Source organism: Haliotis rubra, unplaced genomic scaffold (assembly GCF_003918875.1).
Source record: "Haliotis rubra isolate DU_JTF1 unplaced genomic scaffold, ASM391887v1 Scf41, whole genome shotgun sequence".
NCBI classification, from domain to species: domain Eukaryota; kingdom Metazoa; phylum Mollusca; class Gastropoda; order Lepetellida; family Haliotidae; genus Haliotis; species Haliotis rubra.
The window spans coordinates 1,393,663-1,419,045 of NW_025767091.1; the positions used below are offsets into that span (position 1 = coordinate 1,393,663).

At 39.2% G+C, this 25,383-nt stretch overlaps 1 protein-coding gene across 1 annotated transcript in view; it reads right to left on the reverse strand.

The window, feature by feature from the left end:
• Positions 1-25,383, reverse strand: part of LOC124288036 (RNA-binding motif, single-stranded-interacting protein 3-like) — a 312,786-nt gene that overhangs the window by 263,353 nt on the left and 24,050 nt on the right. The window contains 1 exon segment of the mRNA XM_046724598.1: positions 18,905-18,967. Within this exon segment, the coding sequence (XP_046580554.1) occupies positions 18,905-18,967 (63 nt within the window).

Genomic DNA, 25,383 nt, shown 5'->3' on the forward strand with positions numbered 1-25,383 from the left:
TTCTTAATATTCACTTATAATCATCAAAACTGTAAATGATGTTGGTTTTAGATATATGTTACAGTAACTAATAAACTATGTTAATATGTAGAAAATTCAAAGTTTCCAAAGGAAAGGCACTGAATATCAAAGAAGCAAAGTTTCAAAAACATTTTTCAAAGAGAATATGTTTCTGGCATGTTGAAATGTTATACCTGCCGCCACCCCATGACCCCACAAACAACCCTTCTCCCCCTCTAGGTCTGTAGGTGTAACCAATACCTACCTCCAACATCCCTCCCAACAGGTGCCCTCTAACCTCACCCCACGCAGGTCATGCCAAGGTCAAGCATTGGCCAAAGTCAGATATATACACCAAGTGTGAGATAATTATGTTTATACCACACAAAAGTTGAGAGACCATTCCAAATGTAGGTATACTTCTCGATAACACCAGAGAGGAAAGGGCATGTAGGATCTGCCTTTAATTAGCCTGTAGGGTCAAACTTTTCCCTGATCCTTCATTGTAGGGGGTAATTATTCTCCACAACATTTCAAGTGAGACCAGAAGTTTATGACATAAGGGTCAAGTAATAAACCTTATGTATTCCTGAGGGAGAATCACAGGCAGTTTTCCAATCAAGTTCATTACCTGCATTTCAAAATTCATCCAAAACCAATGATTAATTTGTTTGCGCATCACAACTTCTATTTTCCTTTGATGAAAATAGTATTTGTCATGAAATATGTACCAAACTAAACCATCATTTTTGTAGGACTGTACGGTATTACCATCAAGACTAACAAACAGCATGTCTATCAAATTTGCAACTTTTGTATGTTAGAACTTCCACTATCAAGACGTGTTAGAATATGTCTCTCAAATACAAAGACTTTTTAAATCAGAACTGCCAAATTCAATATGTTTAATAGCACACCTACCAAATTCAGGACTTTTTTTTGGTCACAACTACCAATTTCAAGGCCTTTTCAAGTCTTTACAACAAGCACGTTCCCATCACCCAGAACTGCAATAGATCCTTGTGTGGCATTACTTCAATCAGTGGAAATCAAAGTAAACAACAGCCACATGTTCTTTCAGCAATAAGCCACAAATATGCAGCTAAACTAAACCATCACAGCCACATCTTACATGTCTCTATCAAGGAAAGCTTACGTCTAAAAATATACCTTCAAGGAAGCCAAAGATAGCTCCAAATTTATTTTTGCAAGTAATTTCTGAATCAAGCTCTCATTACACAATGAGAAAGAATCTAAAATAGGGACAAGAAGCGCTGCCTTGCCAGCCCTGCATTGAAAGATATACCTTTAGCACTTCCTGGAGATATATATAGACAGATAATGTCTTAGTGTATGCCTTGGCAAAATACCTGGCTCTGTTAAAGGCATATGCTATCTTTCTGCAACTGACATTAACATTTTATGCATTTTATATTGTGTTGGCACATATTCTAGTGGTTCATCTAAAGCAACTGTGTTAATCTTATTGCAAACAGGTGGTCCTTTAAGTCTGAGAAATGGCTTTCATATTTTCAAAAATAGAGTGATGATGACGATAAAGGAATTAAGAGAAGTGTCTAACTGTCATCATGGCAAAGCTTATCTCGAGATTGTGTACTATATTCAACCTAACAACATATATATTGAGTTTTAAGTCACTGTAATCATTGCTTTCCACATAACACCACAACTGCTTATTACCTATGACAATTTAAAGGGGGTCTACACTTGAGGCATTTGACAGTCCTTCATATGTATTAGAAGGGGGCTGACTGATTGTATTTCGTCAAGTTAGATATCAATGATCAGTTTACCCTGAAATAGCACACAGACCAACGAGCCATATCTTTTTCTGTCGTTTATTTCCTAATCCTTGAAAACCAAGAAGATGTAGCAAGTTTTTTTATAAACATGTCTCTCGGCTGATAAGTTTTGAATTTGAAGCACCTCTAGTAGTAATAGAGGGGGTGGGGTTTACTACCGCAGATGCAGCTTAGAGGCTTATTTGTGGGAATTAAGCCTCCCAGCCCCCCTTAAAAAATATCGAGAACCATCCTTCGATGTGCAAGTTCAAATAAAAAAATAGTAAAAAGCCCTCTGTGGACACAACCCACGGACGGAGAAATTCGTGTTTTGACCAGAGACCCGCCTGGTCCCATTGATATGATGGCAGCGATGGTGAGTCACGTTTATCATGGTTTATATTAGAGAAGAAATTTTAATTGTTTTGGATAATTTTTCGGCCGTGCATTTCAAACCCATCAGATGTATGTAATCTTGTAGGAAAATTTTCGTGAGCGATATCGTGTTTTCCACGGTGAGGTTGACTCCCTGCTGACTGGTGAAGGCATCCACGCCCACCCGTACGTAAACGGAGCAAACGTGGTATTGGTGTTGTTGGGTCCACTGGAGTTTGATACCTTTGACGATTTTGACGTTACCAACCCGTGGTTCGCCGAGGTAGACTTGGATGATCAGCGTGGATTGCGCCGGCAGATTTTGCAGGATGTCGACCACGCTGTCGAATTCCGACACTAACTGCAACGTCGCGTTTGACGTCTCGGATTTACTCGATAGGATGTGAGCTATTGGTTGCGGCAGCGTGCTGACGATGACGCTGCGTCTTTGCGTCGGGACATAAGCCACGATCAGCGTTCCGTTGTTCACGACTTTCGTGAGGTGGTCTTTGTTTTCCGTGAGAGAGGGGAGAGTCTAGCGCGATGTAGATATTCCAGTTGATTCGAGAGGGCACGAACACCAATCGGTTGTCGTTGGTCCACGTCGGTCAACGTTGTCCAGGTCGAAGAGTTTGCCGCCAAAGGCTGGAACCATCACCCATGTGTTATTGGCGTTGCGAACGAGATTGTACTGCATGTTTTTAAGAGAACTCCGGTCTCGACATCGTCTAAATCTCCTAGGTTACCACGACACCGGGCTCATCGAAGCCGCGCGTCTCCCCGAGGTCGGAGATCGCTAGGTTGGCGCATTTTCTCAGTCGCATGGTTGTTCCCGGACCCGAAGCTTCAGTCATCGTTGTTTGATGTGCAGCATCACGCTCAGGTATCCTATATGAACGGGTTTATATTTTATATCTAAAACTGATAGTTTCAATTTCGTGATGTTGCCTCGCGTTAATTTCTTGTACAGCAAGGTCGAAATCGATTCGGTTCTGCCGTCGTACTTTTCCGTTTTCACCGGCACGGCTCTCAGCAGTGTGGAAGGTTGTCTGTCATGCTCAGCTGATCGAGGTGAATGCACAGTTCGTGGTAGGGGACGAGGCTCGGCAATTTCGAGCCCGTGACAGTGTCTCGAGGTGCTATCTCGTAAGTTGCCAACCCGTGTGTTCTCGCCAAGGGTCGACCCAGTTTGATGGGTTGGTCTCCGTTCGTCAACTTGAGCGTGACATCCGACTCGTTGAGTTTAAGACTGGCTCCGACGGGTTTAAAAATTTCGTCGTCCAGTATACACACATGTTATAATAACCGTCGGTCAACAGGTGGCAGCTATTATCGATAAAAAGCTTGTTGTTGTTTCTCTTAGCGCTGATATTCGACCATCACGGGTAGTAGGCGAGATCGCAGAGCACAACTTCCGAGTTCCCCCGACGTGTTATCGATCGCTTGCAGCAGCGGAATGGGTTTGCCGCTCGTGATTCCCGGGAGCGTGACGTACATATTGAAAAAATATATACACGTAAATATAATAATTCAATATGGCTACACCCCAGGACCAGCCTGGAGTGATTTATCCTAAAAGCGATAATTTAAGTGCTACCGATCTCACGCATATGGAAATCATGGTGGATGCGAAGGAGGGTTCCCACTTTCGAGCTCGATTTATCAATGTATTTGAAAAGTATAGGCTTTCAGTCACGAATGTCAAGGCAGTCCACGCATGGTTTAACAACCCGATGCAATTCTGGCAGAATCAATTCAATGACGCCATGTGGTGTGCAACGACCGGGTGTGGCATGACCTTGAACGACACTCGTCGTGAACCGCTGAATCAGTTCGTGTTCTATTTCCATGTGTACTACCAAATCAGATGCATTCTGAAAGAAATCAACACCCCGTTTCTGCAGGACAAGGTGTGGAACGCGACAAACAATCGGTACGATCGGCAGGCTTACGAACAGATTTGCAACGATTTCTAAATCGATCCGAACACGGATTGGCGTTTACCAGGCATGAATCACGGTTTGGGTATTCCTATCATTCACAACATGCCCCTCATAGAAGCCAGCAAGAAGTTGGTTTTTTTTTAAAGAATGGGGTGGTAAAATGTATGCGAATGCTTACGTCACGAGTAACGAGTGGAGAGATGATCCATGGCTTTTGACGACAGCAAGGATTATCGCGTTTGGAGGTTTGAGCAGGGACCCGCGGACGATTGGAAACAATTTATCCTGGTTCACTCGCGCAAGGACCGTACGGTTGAACGATTCGATTCGAACGTATGTGTGGGCGCAAATGCGTTCCTGCATTGTGGGTCAAGGGACAGCCTACAACGTGCAGAACCAGTACGTGTCCAGGTGAGACGAGGCGTGGCCGGAGCTCACCGAAGCCAAGCCATCATCGAAAGATTCAACAGGACTTTAGCCGAGCATTTGTTCGGACATCAGTATGCTCGAGAGATGGTCAACCCAGAAAAACGATCGATGGAATGGGTCATACGCTTACCACGAGTGGTGTCGGCGATCAACAACGAATTCACTCGACTCCTCGATAAAAGACCCGTCGAAGCCATTCGAATGAAATCCGTGACAATCGAATCGGCTGCGCCAACGCGTCTTGGCACGGCCAAGAGAAAAACTACCGGACCGGGTCATCATGAGGTATCTGCACCAGCCCGGGTGAATTCAAAGGAGGGGATAAACGTCGTGCCACAGACCCCGTATGGTCCATGAAAACGTACCACGTCGACCGAGTGGACATCAAAGACGACGAACCATATCTGTATTACTTGCATGACGGACTGGGTAGGGGATTCATCCGAGAATCATACCCTCACGACACGGTATTACCCCCAAAATAAAAAAACAAAAAAATGCTCTGTCTGGGATTCTAATGCTAAAACTCTAGGTCCGAAGTCCGGCATGTTCCCTTCACGCCGGCAGTCTCACTCTGTCAGGGACGGTGCATTCAAGCTATATATAGCTCATACGCTTTGTGAGCTTATGTAACCCGATTCTAAATTAGCCGATTGTGGCTTCTAAACATGTTTTCACCCTCCAAACGTGCACGAGGCGAGCGAGACTGGTTCTGCACTACTGTAGCCAGTATAGACGGAGCCCAGCTCAAGATAAAATAATGGATTGTGTCCTCTACAATTTTTTCAGCATTCGTCGTCTAATGTATCGTATTCAGCGTTCTTCAAACTACCTACGGGCATCGTGTTTGTATTTTATGAGACATGGATTCGAGGTGAAAAAGCCACCAAACGTGCACAAAGTATTGAAGCGGAAGTGGAATGACGGGTTTCAGACATCCTTTGCGCTACTATAGACGGAGCCCGGTTTATGAGGATGATGCAATCTCAGGATAGACCCGTTAAACCGAGCACTCGGCTATCAGGTCCTCTGTGGCTCAGTCGAACGACTGCTGGGTACAATCAAGGTACAGAGTTACGCATCTCTGTCACCGAGGTTCGAAGCCTACTGTTCAGAAAAACAACAACACGGAGCTCTCAGGGAGAGCGAGTTCGACCACAACCCCACGGGAGAAATACCAGTGCACCACAAACATCATCAGACCAGGGACCAGGCGGGTCTCTGGTCAAAACACCAATTTCTCCCTCCGTGGGTTGTGGCCACAGAGGGCTTTTGCTATTTTTTTATTTGAACTTGCACATCGAAGAATGGTTCTAATATTTTTTTAAGGGGGCTGGGAGGCTTAATTCCCATAAATAAGCCTCGTTTCTACAAAAAACATAAATAACAGACTGGCGTCCTAAGTGATCTGTCCGCTTATCTAGACTTGCCTCTTTAAAGGATAGAATTACTGTACATCCATGGGCTTAGCATTCAGTACAGCCTTGGAGCAAGGCTACTGTTGGAGTTTCACTAGGAGATGAAAGGATTCTGGTTCCCTACGCATGGTATGACAGCCAGTTAAAAGTGATCAGTTGGTCAGGCTCGTTGATATGATTGGCTGATTTGGTGTCACTGTGCCTTTTTGACATGAGCCCTGTTTCATCAACCAGTCAGAGTGATCTGAACTCCCATACTTCAACGTAGGCTAAAAATACAACCATCATAGTTCTCATATCGTTTACTGCAATGGGACCCAAATAAACATCAAGCATCAACGCTGAAGGACAACAAATTTCTATTTTTCGACTAAACAAATATTGCTGACAAAGCATATTTACAGGCTTCCTTGATATACCTGAAATATTGCTGACAAAGCATATTTACAGGCTTTCATGATATACCTGAAATATTCTTGACAAAGCATATTTACAGGCTTTCATTATATACCTGAAAAGGTCTTGACAAAGCATATTTACAGGCTTTCATGATATAGCTGAAATATTGCTGACAAAGCATATCTACAGGCTTTCATGATATAGCTGAAATATTGCTGACAAAGCATATTTACAGACTTTCATGATATACCTGAAATATTGCTGACTAAGCATATTTACAGGCTTTCATGATATACCTGAAAAAGTCTTGACAAAGCATATTTACAGGCTTTCATGATAGCTGAAATATTGCTGAAAAAGCATATTTACAGGCTTTCATGATATACCAGAAATATTGCTGACAAAGTATATTTACAGGCTTTCATGATATACCTGAAATATTGCTGACAAAGCATATTTACAGGCTTTCATGATAGACCTGAAATATTGCTGACAAAGCATATTCACAGGCTTTCATTATATACCTGAAATATTGCTAACAAAGCATATTTACAGGCTTTCATGACATACCTGAAATATTCTTTCCAAAGCATATTTACAGGCTTCCATGATATAGTTGAAATATTCTTGCCAAAGCATATTCACAGGCTTTCATGATATACCTGTTTGAAGTATAACTGTGGAAATGCAGTGATTTAAGGGTATTTAGGTCAGTAATGCCGATATGTAAATATGCAATAATGTGTAGTAAGTTTTGGTGCTCTTGCAGTAAGACACTGGTTTGTTTGCTCAAGGCTTTATTCCTAACATATCTGTCTGGACATAACAACCAGTATGGACTGTGGTATAAAACAATTCCTTACCACACACTTATTCAACCAGCCAATCAAATCAGTGCATTGTGGAGGAACCAAACCAGATTCCAATGCTCCATGTGTTGTAACCTGACAGGTGAATTTTCCATCACAAAAATACAACAGTGATTAATAATGTCAGCTGTTTCTCATCTAAACTATTCATAGCTGGCAAGAACCATTGACTATCTTTATGATTGGAAAAGTATCTGGCAAATGTTGCCTTAAAATCATAAAAACGGTGAAAGGTGCATTACATGAATTACATCTATTATACAAACTGTCTACATAGAGTGCAACAAAGTTTTTGCCTAAACTGTCAATGACCCTTACACTACAGGCCAGGAAGATAAACATGGTTACCATTAAAAACAAGCACTTGTCATATATGTTTCCTTGTCACAGTGTCCAAACAAATGGAAGTGATGGATTGAAGCACAAACATGAAGCACCCCTCAATAACAACTGTACAGGTCTGGTTCGGTGGGGTAGCCCAGTGGTTCCAGCGTTGGCTCATCACTCCTAAGGCCTCGGTTTGATTCTCCACATTGGTACAACGTGAAGCCCATTTCTGGTGTCCCCCACTGTGATATTGCTAGAATATAGCTAAAAGTGGCGTAAAACACAACTCAATCACTGTACAGGTCTCCATTTTACTACAGGAGTGAGCGAGTTTTGTTTTCACGCCACACTCAGCAATATTCCAGTTATATAGCGGCGGTCTGTAAATAATCGAGCCTGGACCAGACAATCCAGTGATCAACATCATGAGCAACGATATGCACAATTGGGAATCGATGACATGTGTCAACCAAGTAAGCGAGCCTGACCACCCGATCCCATTAGTCGCCTCTTACGACAAGCATGGGTTACTGAAGATCAATATTCTAACCCGGACTTTCACGGGTCTTTACTACAGGAGCTTGTACCAAAGACTCCTCTGCTAGATGCTTTCAACAACAAAAAAAAAAAAAAAAACACTGGCCAAAGTTTCACAAAGTAGTAACAGTACAACTGTCATAAGTCTATGTTTCACAATAGCTGAAATCACAAGATCACTTTGTGAAAATGGGCTTGGTGTTTGTGAAAATCAAAGTGACAATACACTTGAGTAGTGCCTATTGTTAGGAAAGGTCGATGTCACAATACAGTTACACAAAGAGTAAATTAATGAATGTCTATATATTCTAGGTTATTTTAGTTTTATCAAACTGTTATATTGCTGTAATCAGCATCGTTTGACACAGTCAGTAGTTTGCTGATGGAGATGATAGTGAAGTTGAAAGATTATTCTACTCCTAGAGTATGACTATCACACATAAATAACATCTGGAATGGAGTTTGAATTTGTTTAACTTGTTCTCTGTCTATGAAATGTCTCAAAGTTCATCCCGTAATCCTAACAAATCTAATCCAAATGTACGGTCCATTGTAAGATTCTGACTGACTGACTGAGTTTGGTTTTACGCTGCTTTTAGCAATATTCCAGCAACATCACGGCGGGGGACACCAGAAATGGGCTTCACACAATGTACCCATGTGGGGATTCGAACCCGGGTCTTCGGCATGACGAGCCAACGCTTTAACCACTAGGCAACCCCACCGCCCTGTAAGATTCTGATCATAAGTTGGCATCCATGGATCGTTATCAAACAGTGATGCTAAAAGGTGAATCACTGGTGACATCTATCACAAACACATGAGAAGGCAAGGCACTTATTCAACCAAAAGGACATGGGAGCACATGGTACAAGCATGGCCTTCTTAGGAATTATCAATCATCAAAGTTCTGTATCTCAGCACTGATTTGAAGTACACCAGAGATATCTGAAAGTGACTACCATTCTGCAGAAACATATTTAGAAACTTGTCCAACATCAATTTTTCCGCATAAAGATACTATCACGTTCAGAATTGATCTGAACAAGGTAAGCATATGTTGTAACAGTGGGAAAACTACTAGTGCTGGCTAAATCAGACTTATTATCACCAATCCATTCTCCTTAAAATACACTCTAACTTAATTGACAACTCTTAGCTAGTTGCTGAGACGCTGGTATCCTAATAGGAGCTACTTACCTGACAACATTCCAATATGGCTGCCATGATATACAGCCCAATAAAAGTAGGTAAGGTCACACCAAGCTGCAATAAATTTAATGCTCTCTCACACCCACTCACAATAACTCATTGCTAACTACAACGAGATGGAGGTAATCTTAAATGTCATGGCCAGCTACTACTGTAGTTTACTAAAACAAAGCCGTGATTATTGGGTAAAATTTCACACAATTCCCTTAGACATTGTCAACAACTCAAACAGTATATTGGTAGAGGTGAATCAGCATGATGTTTATATGACTGACTAACTGAGTTTGGTTTTACGCTGCTTTTAGCAATATTCCAGCAACATCACGGCGGGGGACACCAGAAGAGGGCTTCACACATTGTACCCATGTGGGGATTCGAACCCGGATGTTTATATGAATTGGTGCTACTGAACTGTCTGTAAAGTTTTGCCTAAACTGTCAATGACCCTTACCTCACAGGCTTTCCACGCACCAGGAAGATAAGCATGCTTACCATTAAAAACAAGTCACATGTTTGTTTGTCACAGTGTCCAAACAATTGGAAGTGATGAATTAAAGCACCAAAATGGCCACCATTCAACAACAACTATACAGGTCTGGTTTGGTGGGGTAGCCCAGTGTTTAAAGTGTTCGCTCATCACGCCGAATGCCTGGGTTCAATTCCCCACATGGGCAGTGAAACAGTCTATTGGTAGAGGTGAACCAGCTTGATGATTATATGAATTGGTGTTACAGAAATGAATAACGTATTGCCATACATCTCAAGGTAGCCATTTTCCTCGATCACTTTTCAAACCAAAGTATCAATACAAGTTGTCATTTAGAAAGTGCTCAAATGCAACATATGTAATATGTGGAATAACACTTTCTCAGTAAAGTACAGAGTTGAGCCATGTCTGGGATTTGAACCCACACTTTCAGAGTAAGAAACCAGCATTATGACAAATGAAGTAATGTTAATCTGAAGTTGTAGTATCCCTTGGTAATCAACTCACTGGCAGGTTTTAAATTAGCATAATGGTGAACTGGATGAATGAACAAAGTGTAATTAGATGACTTAACAATGGTGAACTGGATGAATTAACAATGGGTACCTGGATGACTTCACAATGGTGAACTGGATGAATTAACAATGGGTAACTGGATGAATCCACGATAAACTTGATGAATGAGCAATGGGTAGCTCGATCAATCCACAAAGATAAACTGGATGAATAAATAATGAGTAACTGGATGAATTCATGATAAATTTGATGAATGAACAATGGGTAACTCGATGAATTCACAAAAATAAACTGGATGAATAAACAATGGGTAACTCGATGAATTAACAAAGATAAACTGGATGAATGAACAATGGGTAACTGGATGAATTAACAAAGATAAACTGGAAAGATTAACATATATTTTCATTCCGATGAACAACAGGCGCCATCTATGAGAAAGAGATGCTACATTGTACGTGACAATACAATTCAAAAACAGAGGCAGAATACATCTGTGGAAGCCATGTCAATGATATAAATAGGCCGCCATCTTTGTCTGGCCTTTAGAACTGGGTCACTTCCATACAACTGCCACTATGTATAGCCAGCGTGGGAGTCGAGGAACAAAATGTTAAAGAGGAGATCACTAGATTACCGAAACTTATTACATGGCTGAAATGTTATCACAGAAACAAACATTACGATGTGTATAAGTTTAGTATAGTGTCATGGTTCGGAATGAGGCTATGTATAACAATGTCAACTGGAGCATATCTCAATGGTTCTATTTTCCAACCAAATAAATGCCAATTAATGCTAATAAGAATTAAAGAGTTATGATCTCCTTAAGGACTGTTCCGCTCAAGTCTGGATGGTGGCGTGGGGTTTGAGGTGGGTGGTCCAGGACAAAAAATATGAAGTCACACAAGTTTGTTCATGTTATCCTGTATCAAAAAAAGTTACAACAATTTTTTGAAAACCTTTAAGCAGGCAGTTTTTAACTAATTGTAGATTAGTTCCAATCCAACAAAATGATAATACTAGGCCTGTACAAACATAAAACGGTCAGGTACTGAGATATCTCTTTTAAACTCTTACCAGTTTATACTGACAAAGTAAAACAAACACCCATGAACCCATTATAATTAAGAGGTAACAGTACAAATAACAGAAGAATGTGCTGCATTACACTGTGAGAGTTATCTCCCATAACTGTTACTGGATCCAATGATATATATAATTTTCTTGAACACAAATACATTTCAATTAAGATGAGAATGACGAGATCTGAGATTCAGAACACATGAAGATCTAGACTTCCTCCAGGGCTACTGGAAGACAGTACATGCTCCACAGATGAACTGTGTATTAATGCATACTTGGTCTCATCACCATATGGCCGGAAAAAATGCTGAGGTGATGTAAAGTCCAACTCACCACGGAGAAAGTGTGTTCGGAGACTGTGAGTTATCTCCTATAGGTGTGTTTGGATCTAATGCTCCTAGATTCTGTTTCCAGATAGATCCCAATTTGTCAATAGTCAGTACATAGCCAGTGCATGTTACTTTAATAAAAAGCATTACAACTGCAGCAATCTATAATGTAGAGTTGAGGACTTCTTCACACATCTAGCTGACTGGCTGTTAAGTGACAAATATACTGTTCAATGTAGCACTAAACCTAACCCACTCACTCACCCTACAATAGGAACTATTTCATGAACTTGTCAGGTTAACAAAAAAAACGATGAAAATATATATACTGTAAACTAAATTGATGACATACATACATACATACATACATACATACATACATACATACATACATACATACATACATACATACATACATACATACATACATACATACATACATACATACATACATACATACATACATACATACATACATACATACATACAAATACTTGTATAGCGCCAATATCCTTAAACCGCTCAAAGGCGCTTTGGCTCTAAGATGGTCTAGATATCACATAGAGTTCAAGTGCTTCAGCAAAGAGACACGTAGATCTATACAATGAAATGGCAGATATAATGAACCATTTTGTCCCAGGCATGTGCTACATATAGAAGCTAATGTGTATAACGAGCTACCGTTATAACGAACTTCAATTAGTGGTCAGATTGTGTTAGTTATAGCCACAATTTACTGTATATGACACATCACATTTTGTTTTAAGAGTTGATCAAGATCCAATAAACCGGCAGTGCATGTCAGCTGGTTACTATGACGCTGGCTACTATGACGATGTATTTTTTCTAGTTTTATGGACAAGCCTTCTCTAAATGTTTCAATTTTTTATTTAATTTGAAACCTTTATTCACAGTTTAAACCAGTGTTCTTAAACTTTCAGTTTACTAGATATTTAAAAGAACCTTATTTAAAAACCCTGACAAATAATTATATTTATTTCTTTTAAAGAAATACAGTTCTACTTATTGTCAATGGTATATTTGAGTTTTGTTTTCAAATGGTTAACAAAATGATTTATGGTTCCTATTGCACCAAGTACATGTGTACCCAAGCAAAGGCTTCACACACCATTGGCTGTGAGATAGCCTGTCGATGGAGGTGTTCTCACATCATGGCGAGACCTGGATCTGTTTCCCCATGTGGGTTCAATGTGTAAAGCCTGTCAAGATATTGATGGAATATTGCTTAAAGCTAAAAGTGAACCATATTCACTCACTCACTCACTCACTTCACATGACAGAATGACAGCTAAGGTGTAACATGATCGTTATGAAACATCTTGAATAACAGTTGAAGGTAACAAGATGTACCACTCCAGGAACATGAAGGTTATTGCAACAGGCATATCTCACAATGTTCAACACTATAGGTTATCTCTTGAAATTTGCTAACAGGTGCATTTTGCAGCAGTGTAATAAGGGAAGTAACTCTTTGCACTTTGCCGATCCAAAATTCTGAAGCATTGAACGACTTGAGGCGTATCAATTTTCGGAATCAGCTTTTATTTATGTGATAGTCTCACATCAGCACAAAATCTTGGCAGCCTCGTTAATATATTTAAAAGCTGCCTTTTCTAATAAATCCTTTTATAACTTTGAACCACCAGCTAATTGGAAATATATTCAGCTAATCACCAACCCACTTGTCAACTGACTTCACAAGACTCCTATGCTAATTAGCAGCTTCATGCTTTTTACATGATTTACAATTTATCAATGGCAGTAATTAAGTTTGTATTTAGGTAAAATATTTCCAGTGAAAAAGAATGTTTGGTATTGGTAATATGAAAACGTGTCTCTAGATACGAAGATATTTGAAATATTTCGAATCCAAGAAAAGAGCTCTTTTAAAAAACAAATGTCTTGTCAAATTTAGAGACATGTATATCATGATTAGCCTCTATACGATAGCCATTTGCTGCCTGTCAATGTAGCGATTCCCATGGAACTATTTCCAACCAGACGAGGTGCACAAGCATGCATCTGCAAAACAACATCTGGCAGCAAGTTATTTTAGCTGCTTTCAAATCCTGTGTGGCTTATATTTTGGTCATAGAGGTTTTCACTTTCGTTGCTGTCCAGTTAATTTACTATCTAGTTATATTAAACAAACATAATACAAAAAGTTTCCCAAGATATGCATACTCAAGAAAGGTAAGGAATCATGCATAGTTTGGAGTGAGTGAGTGACTTTTAGCCATTTTTCAGCAATATTGCAGTGGGGGGACACCAGAAATGGGCTTCACACATTGTACCCACTTGGAAAAGTGAACCCGGGTCTTTGGCATGACGAGCAAACGCATTAACCACTAGGCTACCCCATTGCCCTGCAGGCTATTTTTATGAAACTGTGTGTGCTCTGTTTTCAATATAAAAGAATGACCCAAAATATTCATGATCCCTTTACCCTTTTTTGTTCAGTATAGTATATCATTAGAAAAACAATTATCCTGAGTATCATACTGACATTCTATCAAGACAATACTATGGACCTATTTGCGACCATACCATGTTCTCACTTAGCAGAGAATTAGTCAAACCGTTCAATCTACAAACAATAAATATTCCGCTGTAAACTCAAGTTCAGCATGTGTATAGCTTTAAATGAGTCCATTTGATTTAATCAGAAGAATGTTGGAAACGTTTATGCCACAAGACATTCTTGGCGTATCAGGGGTAATATTGTGCTGTGCTGTGCTATTCATTGTTAGCTCTATGAGAATACCTAGTGTGGAGCTTGGTGCTATATAAATGAACACATATTATATTATTGTATGTGAAATAGCTGAGTAAGGATGAGCTGAACACTAGTGCTGATATTGGCATACAACCTGTGATACCATATGAATCACGATACAAGGGTGGTGATATGATACGTATCATGATGCTAAAATCTTTAATTCTAACACCGACTAAAAAACACCTTAAGATATAAAAAAAACTATTTAAAAGTATTTCGTCAAATTCCACCAGCAGTTTTCAATGTTCATTCGGAAATGAGATAATTAAGTTTATACACAGACTTTGTGAATGTTAATAAAATGCGAGCGCTATGTTTTACACAGTTCTTGGCACAAGAATTTCCGAGAAACTTATGAAGGGAAGATAAGTATACATATATTTTAATCATCAAACAAAGGTAAGTCTTTCTTGACACTATATCGAGATTCGGCAATATTCAATGTAAAACATCTATGTATCGTGACCCATTTGAAGTATCGTATCGGGATATATGACAATGTAAAACTTTGTATCGATTCACTGTATCGGCAGCACATGGATAGATGCATCGATGCGTATCGATGAATCGCACACCACTACTGAACACTGGTGATACATAAAGTTCCGCATGTTTCAATCATAAAGCAACTAAGTAATTTGACTGCACAATGATGTGTCATAATACTGGTGCATAAGTGGGGCAGCAATTCTCTGTATCATCATCATCATCATCGAAGGTGCAACAATTCGTTCACTGTGTTGAGTTGCATCTCTAAGGTATGCCACAAAACCATGCACTGTGGACTTTACCATATTCGTACACATCTGAGAGCTGCATCACTTTACTTTGGACTTTACTGACATGCCATGATATAACTAGAATTGGACTTTACTGACATGCCATGATATAACTAGAATATTGTACAACGCAGTGTTAAACCCAACACACTGACCCACTGTGATGCAGTAGAGACTGGTGTATACTTCATGTGGAAATGAGTGGTAGCAAATGATTGAAGTGCCAGTAAAATGCCAATTGCTAAGTTTAAGATTCAGAGTTATTGCCCTTTTTACATGAACATGGCAGATATTCTGGTTACAACGCTGAATGACCTTGGGACGCGATCACAATGGTTTTACGTCACACAAAGTATCAAGCTCAAATGCACTATCATGCAGTCACAGGCATTCAAATAGGACTGCTCACAAGTTTCATCCAGAAATGTTGCGCAACCCTCATTTTCAGTTAAGTCCACATTGTCTTCATGAAAATATATAAAAGCAAAAGAAACCCCTTAAAATCCAAAATCACCAAAAGGCACCACAACAATGCAAGACTGATCTGTACAGTAAGTTTCCTCCTGGAACATTCAACTGTTTGGGAGTTATGCTCCAGAATAATGCACAACTATAACATTCAGGATAATACTAACCTGTCATTATGAAAAAAATATAGAAATAAAAGAAGTAAAAATCCCAAATCATCAAATGTTCACCACTAGCCTGATGTGTGCAATAAGTTTAAGTCATTCTACAAGAAATAGTCAATGGTTTCAGAGTTTTACAAGTCATGCTTCAGAAATGGAAAACAAATGGCAACCAGATGGACAGACAGACAAGCTAATCACTATATCCCCCAATTTTTTAACCAAGAGGATTAAAATGACATAAACAATTTACTTAAAATACAGGTAGTTTATTGTCCTACCTCAGTGTCGGTATACCTTGGGTCCCTGAAGGTTAGTGTGTCCGCTATGCTCTAGTTTTAATTAAGGTGTGTACGAGGGAGGCAGTAGACTAACGCTTAGTCTCTGAATATATAATTTTGATTGTAACAAATAAACCCAATTAAATTGAAAAGGAGCCAAAGGCAGACCAGAGATCCTGTGGAAATCTAGACTTGCTTCATTTAGGACTTTAGCACTGCAGGGAGGGCTAGGCAGTAGGGAAAATAATGTGGTTCAGGGACTGTGAGACGGGCTAGGGAGGCAGGTGAGAGACTGCTTGGGCCATCTTAATTCACACAGCCCATCAAACATCTCTAACTGAGGGTGTTTAATTTCCAGATGTCCAAAATGTCATGCATACCAAGAAGTAGATTGCGCAAGAAACTCACATATGGGTCAGAGTGTACTTTATTAGACAGGTGAGACTCACAGGTAGATATCGTCAGCACAGGGGAATTGTTCCCATTGTTTCATGGGTGTTCAAAGCTAGAATCCCAAGATGCAGAAAACCAGCAACAAAATTCTTTCATGGTTATATCTAAATGAACTTTTGAACAATACAATAGTATAATATAAACAATATACAAAATTCTGCTCAAACACTTAGCAATGTTATCCAAAAAGATTGTCTGGCCTTTGGACAAAAAACAAATTTTCATTTCACATCAGCAATATAACAGGTTTGAATGCTTTCATTATTGTCTTAATATAAGGAGTGAGTGAGTTTAGTTTTACACCACACTCAGCAATATTCCAGCTATATGGCGATGGTTTGTAAATAATCGAGTCTGGGCCAGACAATCCAGTGATCAACATCATGAGCATCCGTCTGCGCAATTCGGAAACGATGACATGTGTCAACCAAGTCAGCGAGCCTGACCACCCGATCCCACTAGTCGCCTCTTATGACAAGCATGGGTTACTGAAGATCAATTCTAACCCAGACCTTCACAGGTCTTAATATAAGGAAGGAATTAAGGCACACTTGAGCAAACTACACAATATATAGGCCCCTGCTTACAGCCAACTTGTCTTCATTGCCATTAAGCTACTTTAATAACTAAATAAGTTAAGGTTAAGGAGCATCAATACATGTACAGTCATCACCATAACTCGTGTCTTGGGAGTCCATGTACAACAGGAACACTCTCATGCAGCGCCGCGCTACACACGCATGCACGCACAAGCACACGCAGCACGCACCACAGGCAGAACGCAGGCACGCAGGCACGCACACCCTCGCATTATTATGAGATTTGTTTGAGTGGCATTTTTAGAAGTTGAGATGTACAATGAAGAAAAACTTTATGGATAACAACTTGTATATTTTTCATTTTAAGACACCATGTTAAATGTAATACAGAATAAAGGAATATCATATTTTCCATGTGCATTGCATAACTGCTATGTTGTGTATTGTGCCCAGTCAAAACTATGTCGTAAAGTCAGAAGTGAACAAACAAACCTTGTTAATTGAAATAGGAAACTTTCACTCAAACATCACCAGATGTGATATTTTAATTGTCGATCTTAATCCCTGCAAATAATACAATGCCCAGCAAAAACAACTTGTAACTTAAAAGGTAAATAATCTTGTCTAGTGATGTTTAATTGCAAATGTGACGTCTCTACTGACAAATTCGTCTTCTGTTGTTTTCACGCGAAGTGATACGATGTTGTTTTCTTACCCCTGGAAAAAAGTTTGACGAAAGCGTAACCCATGGATAAGACGACCCCCTTCTACAGACTGCTTTTTTTGGTCCTCAAAATTCGGCTTATAGACGGTCATATACAGTAATATGGTACCTGTTATTCAACAAAGTCGGAAACAGCTATCCAAAAATATAACTTCAATGAATTTCTGTTCCATTAACAAAATATTCATATCTTAAGCAGTTATTTCAACAGAGATAATATATATTGCTATTGTGTTAGGCTGCTAGCATAATACAGTTTTACATACATATTTAATACAACATCTAATATACTAGGCTCAGAGCCTTGCTTATGTAGCTGGATACATGTTACGTATGGGACAGTTTGACAAGTCACAGTTGACTTCCAGTGGTACATACCACTTTGATCACAAAGTGAAAATGTTTTAGTCTTAGATACTATTCCACTTTTGAAAGGGATATAATTTTCTTCATATCTAACTATCCTTATCAAAAGTTGAGTAATATGCATTTAGTTCAAATTTTCTAAAATATAATCAGATGCTACACCAACACAACTGCTTTTTAACATGGATCTGTTACTTCTTGTCACTCTTGACAAAGTAATCATGTCCTGCAAAGTGTTATCTCAAAATTGTTGTCACGCTGACATTTTGCTTTGTAAACTGGATTTGTACATTTTTGTCTTTTATACAAACTAATCTTCAATATAGTAAACAAATTCCATTAATTTGCTGTGAGCTGATGCACAACCTGAATCTTGTGAAAGGAATTAGTGAATATAAATAACCCTGACTCCATACAATTGACTGCTAACATGGTATATAGTCCAGGGTCCCAATATTCATGGCACAATGAGTGAGTGAGTGAGTGAGTGAGTGAGTTGGGTGTAATGCTGCTTTTAACAGTATTCCAGTGATATCATAGAGTGTCAGCTTGGCAATGGTGAAGTTCTTCTGTTCTGGGAGTGGTATATAGTTAGTTATCTTACCTGTACTTGTTTAGAAGGGTAAACCGCAGCTGACTTCTTCACTGGGGCAGCCCTGGTGGTTGGCTGTAATATAAACAGTGTTGTTCATTAACAGGATATAAATAGTTTATCACAGTCTTGATCACTAGTGCTAGAAGTAGGCCTACACATTTCATAGTAAAAGTAAAACTCCCATCATCCTTCAGGAGTGAGTGTGCAAAGGGCCCGTAACTGTGTAAAACAATAATAATGTCTGGGATCCCTCATCCCATTTAGTTCCTGTGTCCCTCCCTCGCCCCATTTCGTTCCTGTGTCCCTTGCCCATTTCGTTCCTGCATTCCTCAACCCATTTCGTTCCTGTGTCCCTCGCCCCCATTTCGTTCCTGTGTCCCTTGCCTCATATGGTGACGTACCATATGTCTGTGGCTTGATCTATGCCTATTCCAAAGAATTTATTAGTTGTCATTTTCCATGATGCTCTCTATATCTTCTGGGTTGTAAAATGGAAGGATCTCTAAGTCAAACATGCAAGCAGTCCAGTCAACGCCAAGTGGATTCAGGATTCAGATTAGTTGCTCTTTACCTCAACACACTGCTCATAACCTCGCAGCAGTGGTCATGCAGAGAGACACCTCTTGAAAACTGAGACTTTGCTGACTTCATATGGTCCATTTCTGGTGTTGATATGATGGAATATTGCTAAACATGGCGTAAAACCATACTCACTCACTCACTCATTTATATGGCACTTCACCTGGTTGACACTCATTTCTGTACAGTACAGCAGTACAGGACCATTAAGAAGTTGTTGTTTTTATTGTTCTTTAATACTGCAGTCTGCAACATCACTGCTAGGTTCAAAGCTAGGACAAGGTTATTCCAGATCTAAGCTGGAATACTCACGTCACAGATACTGCTGACTCAGCATTGAACAATATTCACCTGCTCACACACATCAAAGACTGTACATGTTCTTACACGGTACACTATACCACACACATCTTATTATCAAACCAGATTCAAGAAACAAAATATACCAGACCCATTTTCACACAGCACAAACGTTGCACTATGATCATCAGAAGTGTATGTTAAGTTACAGGAGCTACCATACTCCTTGCGCTACTGTCCCTTTGTGAACAATTCCCAGATTGTTAACCTGCTGACCCCAATTTGAAAGTCATGTACCGTTAATCTGAGCGTCATATATAACTGATAGAGCACCACAAGCGTATCCAAAAAAGGCTGGATTATTAAGCCCATGAGATAAGATGGGTCTATGTTCTGCAGTATGCATTAACCTGCTTTGATAACTCCACTTTTTGCAGGCAAAAGAAACTTGTTTAACACACATCATGCTGCCTACAGACTCCAAGGATCAGGTCTGGTTTGTTACAGACGTCAAAACTAACATGTCTCCTTGAATTGTCAGTCTTGTACCCAATGGCTGGAGCTGCTTCTGTGTAAAGGTCATCCTCAGAGACTACACACAAAAGATCTTTACTCTGTAGATGGTGTCCCTGCGTGTGTGACTGCACATGTGATTTATGGAAAGATTTCTGTTTTGTTCTCAGACCATTCAATGTCAAAATAAGAAGTTCTCAAACAAACATGAATTGTTTCCTAAATATTGTTGACATTTAAAAATAAATTTGAATTTCCTAGCTCAAATATGTACAGTTTATTTTCTGCTCAAATTTAAAAAATTAAAATTTCTGTTTACTTGGAACCATAACAGCATTAGTCACAGACCCTAACACCTGGCTACTTCAAAACGGGGAGGAAAACGGAAACGGTAGAAAAATTACCTCGTTCATATCTCTGCATACTTGGGAGACAGACAACCAACTCAATTTTCTTCACAGATCTAACAATTAAAATAGCATAGCATATGCATGTTTTCAAACACATTCAGTGGTATTATCAACTTGGAAAGAGCATATCAATTATTAAAACATGACTAATCTTTATGTTTTGTACACAAGCAACAAGTCATTTCCTAAAGTAATTAAAAAAATAAAGTTCTTATGTTTCCTGTAATTACGAAATGAGCTGAATCATCAGATTTAAAAGCATGGTAGCAAGTATGTTTCTCTGCTATGGAACGAAATAACACAAACAAAAAACTTTTGACTTTTTGCAGATTCCTACATGTATAAGCAATCTATCTGATAGGGAGTTTTTTAGATTTCCTGTAATTAGAAAAATTAAAATAAATTAGCAGATTTATCTGCAAAAAGGATCTTGTCCCACATTTGTGCTTCAAACACAATAAACAAATCCAGAACAACTTGAGATTTCACAGATTTTAGAGCTATTTATCATTTCCTGAACAAATCTGAAGTGTGTGATTCTTTGCCTTAAACAAAACATCATGTTAGGAAAATAGCATTCAGAGTGATGTGGACCATCTTGAAGCTGGATGTATAGGCATGAGCTTACAAAGGGGCACCTGTCTACATGTATATATACCACAATCAACAGATACACTGATAACCAAATCCCTGCTATAGTCTGTTTGCAGTGAAAACATACCGATGAATTTCACTTTAAACAAAAAAGTAAATCAAATAAAGTGAAATAAATTGCGACTCCTCATAATTTTACCTTGCCAATTCAACATTTAAATCTCAGAATTTTATTCAACATAGGATAAAAGTTGTTTAACAAACGATCATAGATTCAAATCGCTATTATTGGTTTGTATTACAAGGGGGTAAGCGCAGTAGCTGGAACAGTGAAACAAATGCATGTGCGGTACGTGATGAGCATTAACTTAGACCAACCCTACTTGTGCTCAGTGTTTCATTTAATGTGTATACCCCTTTGTAATACAAACCAATAATAGCGATTTGATCGTTTGTTAAACAACATTTATCCTACTAGAATCTGAACTTTACTGAGAATGTGAAATCCCAAATATAACATGCATTACAAATGCCTGTTTAACTTGAACTATGTGGAAAAAAACCCACCCAAATATTCTGAAGCTCACCTGAATTTTCCTGGAACAATATAATGGATCATAAATGACAAATACAGAAACAGAGAGGAATGGACAAAATTGAAATTTTCAATATGGCTGTGGTGGCAGCCATGTTTAAATGTGGAATTGTATGAGTTTTAGCAACAACGTGTTGGGGATCATCGATGCTGAGTGTCTGAAATATTCTCACTCATGTATGTTTTTGTGTGACAAAACTTAAATAACAGATATCTAATCATTGTCCAATCAGTCAGTTGTTCAAAAAGGTACCAGGCAAAATCTGTCAATCTTCAACATATCATTTCCTTTCATTATGAAAAGAGTTTTAAAGTAGTGAGTGTCTTTAGTATTACGCTATATGGCAGCGATCTGTAAATAATCGAGTCTGGACCAGACAATCCAGTGATCAACAACATGATCATCAATCTACGCAACTGAGATATGATGACATGTGTCAACCAAGTCTGACCACCTGATCCAGGTAGTCACTTCTTACGGCAAGCATGGGTTACTGAAGAACAATTCTAACCCGGATCTTCACAGGTCTTTTAAAGTAGTGACACAAGCGTGCAATATCTAAAAACCTAATGTGTAAAAATAGTGCAATGGCTTTGGTCCGATTTTGAAGTTCTAAATGGACTAAAGCATGAAACTTTGCAAAGTTCTAGGGAACATCATGATAAAACATATTTTTGGTTGTGCCCAATTTTGGGGCCTATCTTGCTGAAGAACTATAAAAAATCTTCATTTGTTGAATATGTGAGATATATTCGCCGTTCAAAGGGCTATTTCTAATACTTTCAAGAAATGTAACAAACAAGATTTATGTTTAGCAGTAAAAGATATAATTCATCATACAATTAATGAAAAAGTTACTGTTTTGATCAGTCACATGATATCATTTTGTCAAACATCGATCCTTGTGATTTTGAAGTCTCCTTTAACAGTTCCCATTGCAGTTACAGAGCGATGTGTATAGAAGTTGGGAAGATTTATAAATGCACTTCTTTGAGCATAGAGGTTGAGACTTACAGCCACATTTGATAAGTTCTCGACAACCTCGTGAAGCTTCTGGCAGTGTCATCCACACCGTCACCATGAGTTGTCGTCCCTTGTCCAACCAAACAAATCTGGCACTGGTGGTTTCTGTTAAACAAGTTAGCCATTTGCTGACCTGTTACCAGCTCCTGTTTGTGTGCTGTAGCACATCATCCTGAGTGAGAGGAAGGTACTGCATCAGATGACCTTTCGGCTGTGGCAGAACATCTCTTGTCACAGTTCGTTGACTATGTTCACTGATGTAGTGCTGTCAGACATGATGCATGTGAATCACTCAAGTGATGAAAACACTCCTGAGTCTTTGTCCACAGGTTGGAATGGATGCTGTGCAGGAAAAGGAAATCTCTCAGTCACATCCTCATAGGATATCCAAGTCTTCCAAGCAGTTTCTTGCCTTTTCCACTGAACTGTGATGTGTTAGAACCAGTGAATGCGTGGAAAAAGGGAAGCGCCATTCATCTTCAACAGCCAAGATCTTGGAATATTCTGTTGATGTGATACTATCTGAACTTTTTCTTTTCCAAATGGCACCCACAGTTGAACAGCAGACTTCAGTTCAACCAGTTTGGACAACAACAACTGTGTCAACAGTGCTAACCATGATGTTTGTAGCACCTTCTTGCAAAGCACCTTTGACAAGAAGGCAGATTCTGGTATCCGCTACTTCCTGATCAGTGCACTGCATATCCTCTTCTTCACTTCCTACTGTGAACACAACCGCTGCTGGTTGGTAAGAGCTGCTAGACACACTCTGTTATGAATGCAAAGATTTCTTCTTTGTCCCTTTGATTCTTTTAGAAAAGAAGCTCCACAGCTGCTTTGTAGATGTCCCAAACACCACCTCTATGCGGTGCATGTTGCTGTCAGGAACAGTTGGTGATGCAAGTATTTGCAGTTTGGTAAGTTTTCCATGAGATATGGATGGTGCTAGTGAGAAAAGAATTGATTTAAATCACACCATCTGTTATGAATGCAATTCTTCAGGTCATTTCTTCTTTTTGTCCTTTTTTTCTTGATTCTTTTGAACTGACTCTGAAAAAACATCCTTTTCAAACTTCTCATATTTGAAGCAAAGCTCGATCATGATGCTCATCAGGTAGGTTTTCCAGGAGTATGATGCAACTGTGAAACATTTCTTCTACTGCCTTTTCTTGCACTTTTCTTGTTTCAAACTCTTGTTCTTGCTTGTTCCTGGTTCAGTTATCATCCATCTAGTTAAGGAAACATTTTCTGTTAATCCAACTGCACCATCTGAGTGTTTTACAACTTTGCTGTTTTGTTCATGAGCTTGATCAAAAAGTATGGCAGAAAATGTTTTGATGCTTTGTAAGGACTCTCTTCTATCAACAGGAAGGGCTTTCATACCTCTGATGTGAACTGAATGCATAGAATGGACAAGACCTCCAAGCATGACAGTGTTCACCAAACACATTAGGCCATCTCCATTGAACATATTTTATTAGCGCAAGAAGTGGTTGGTCTACAGCCAGGACTGGGACCTGTCCTGGATTGCAATGTACTATGACTGTCTTGATGATAGACATACCATGCCTAACCATGGTAAGACTTCCTGCTTTGTCCTTAAAGAGAGGAAGGAGATAACTTATTTCTGCTGCAACCTGTTCCTGGGATTAATGAGAAGCATTCTAGGTGGACTTCACCACTGACTTTTGGTGGCCATCTTGGATTTGGGGGAAAATAGGCCCAAAAGATTGGACACATCCCAAAAATATGTTTTATCATGATGTTCCCTAGCACTGTACGAGGTTTTCTGCTATAATCCAGTGGGGGAAAGTCATATAGTGTTAGAATTGGAAATCCTTGATTTATGGTGGCCATCTTGGATGCCATTAAGGATTTTTAGGAAAACAGGCCAAAAAATACAGGCACACCCCCAAAAATATGTTTTATCATGATATTCCCCAGCACTTTGCAAAGTTTCATGCTTTAGTCCGCAAAGTATCTATTTTTCCCCTTAGCCACTGCACTAAAAGACATGCGTAACAATGTGTAAATATTTATTGTCAGTTTGCTTATACATATTATACCTGAAATGAAGGCATTGTTAAAACTCCACATACATGTGAACTTGATTCCAAGTTCTGTATGGCTTTGTCAGAGAGAATTAAAAAGAAAATGAAACTCAAAAATAACAAAATCTTTAAACCTCATGTGTAGCAAGCATTATCTTCTGTTGTTCAAACAGTTTTCTGGCTTGTGGAAAGGAAAGCAAACAGCATTTACTATGTTCCAGTGTCATGTAATATTATACATCAGGACAAACATGGACCAAGTCTTTTCTTATCATCCTTCTGATACTGAGTAACGTCAACAAATATTTAATCACAACATAATAATATACCGAAACCTCCTCTCAGTTTCACACACTTCAAGCCAATACACACACGACAGATATTTTAGAAATATGATCAGTCCATGTCATGCATATGGAGTT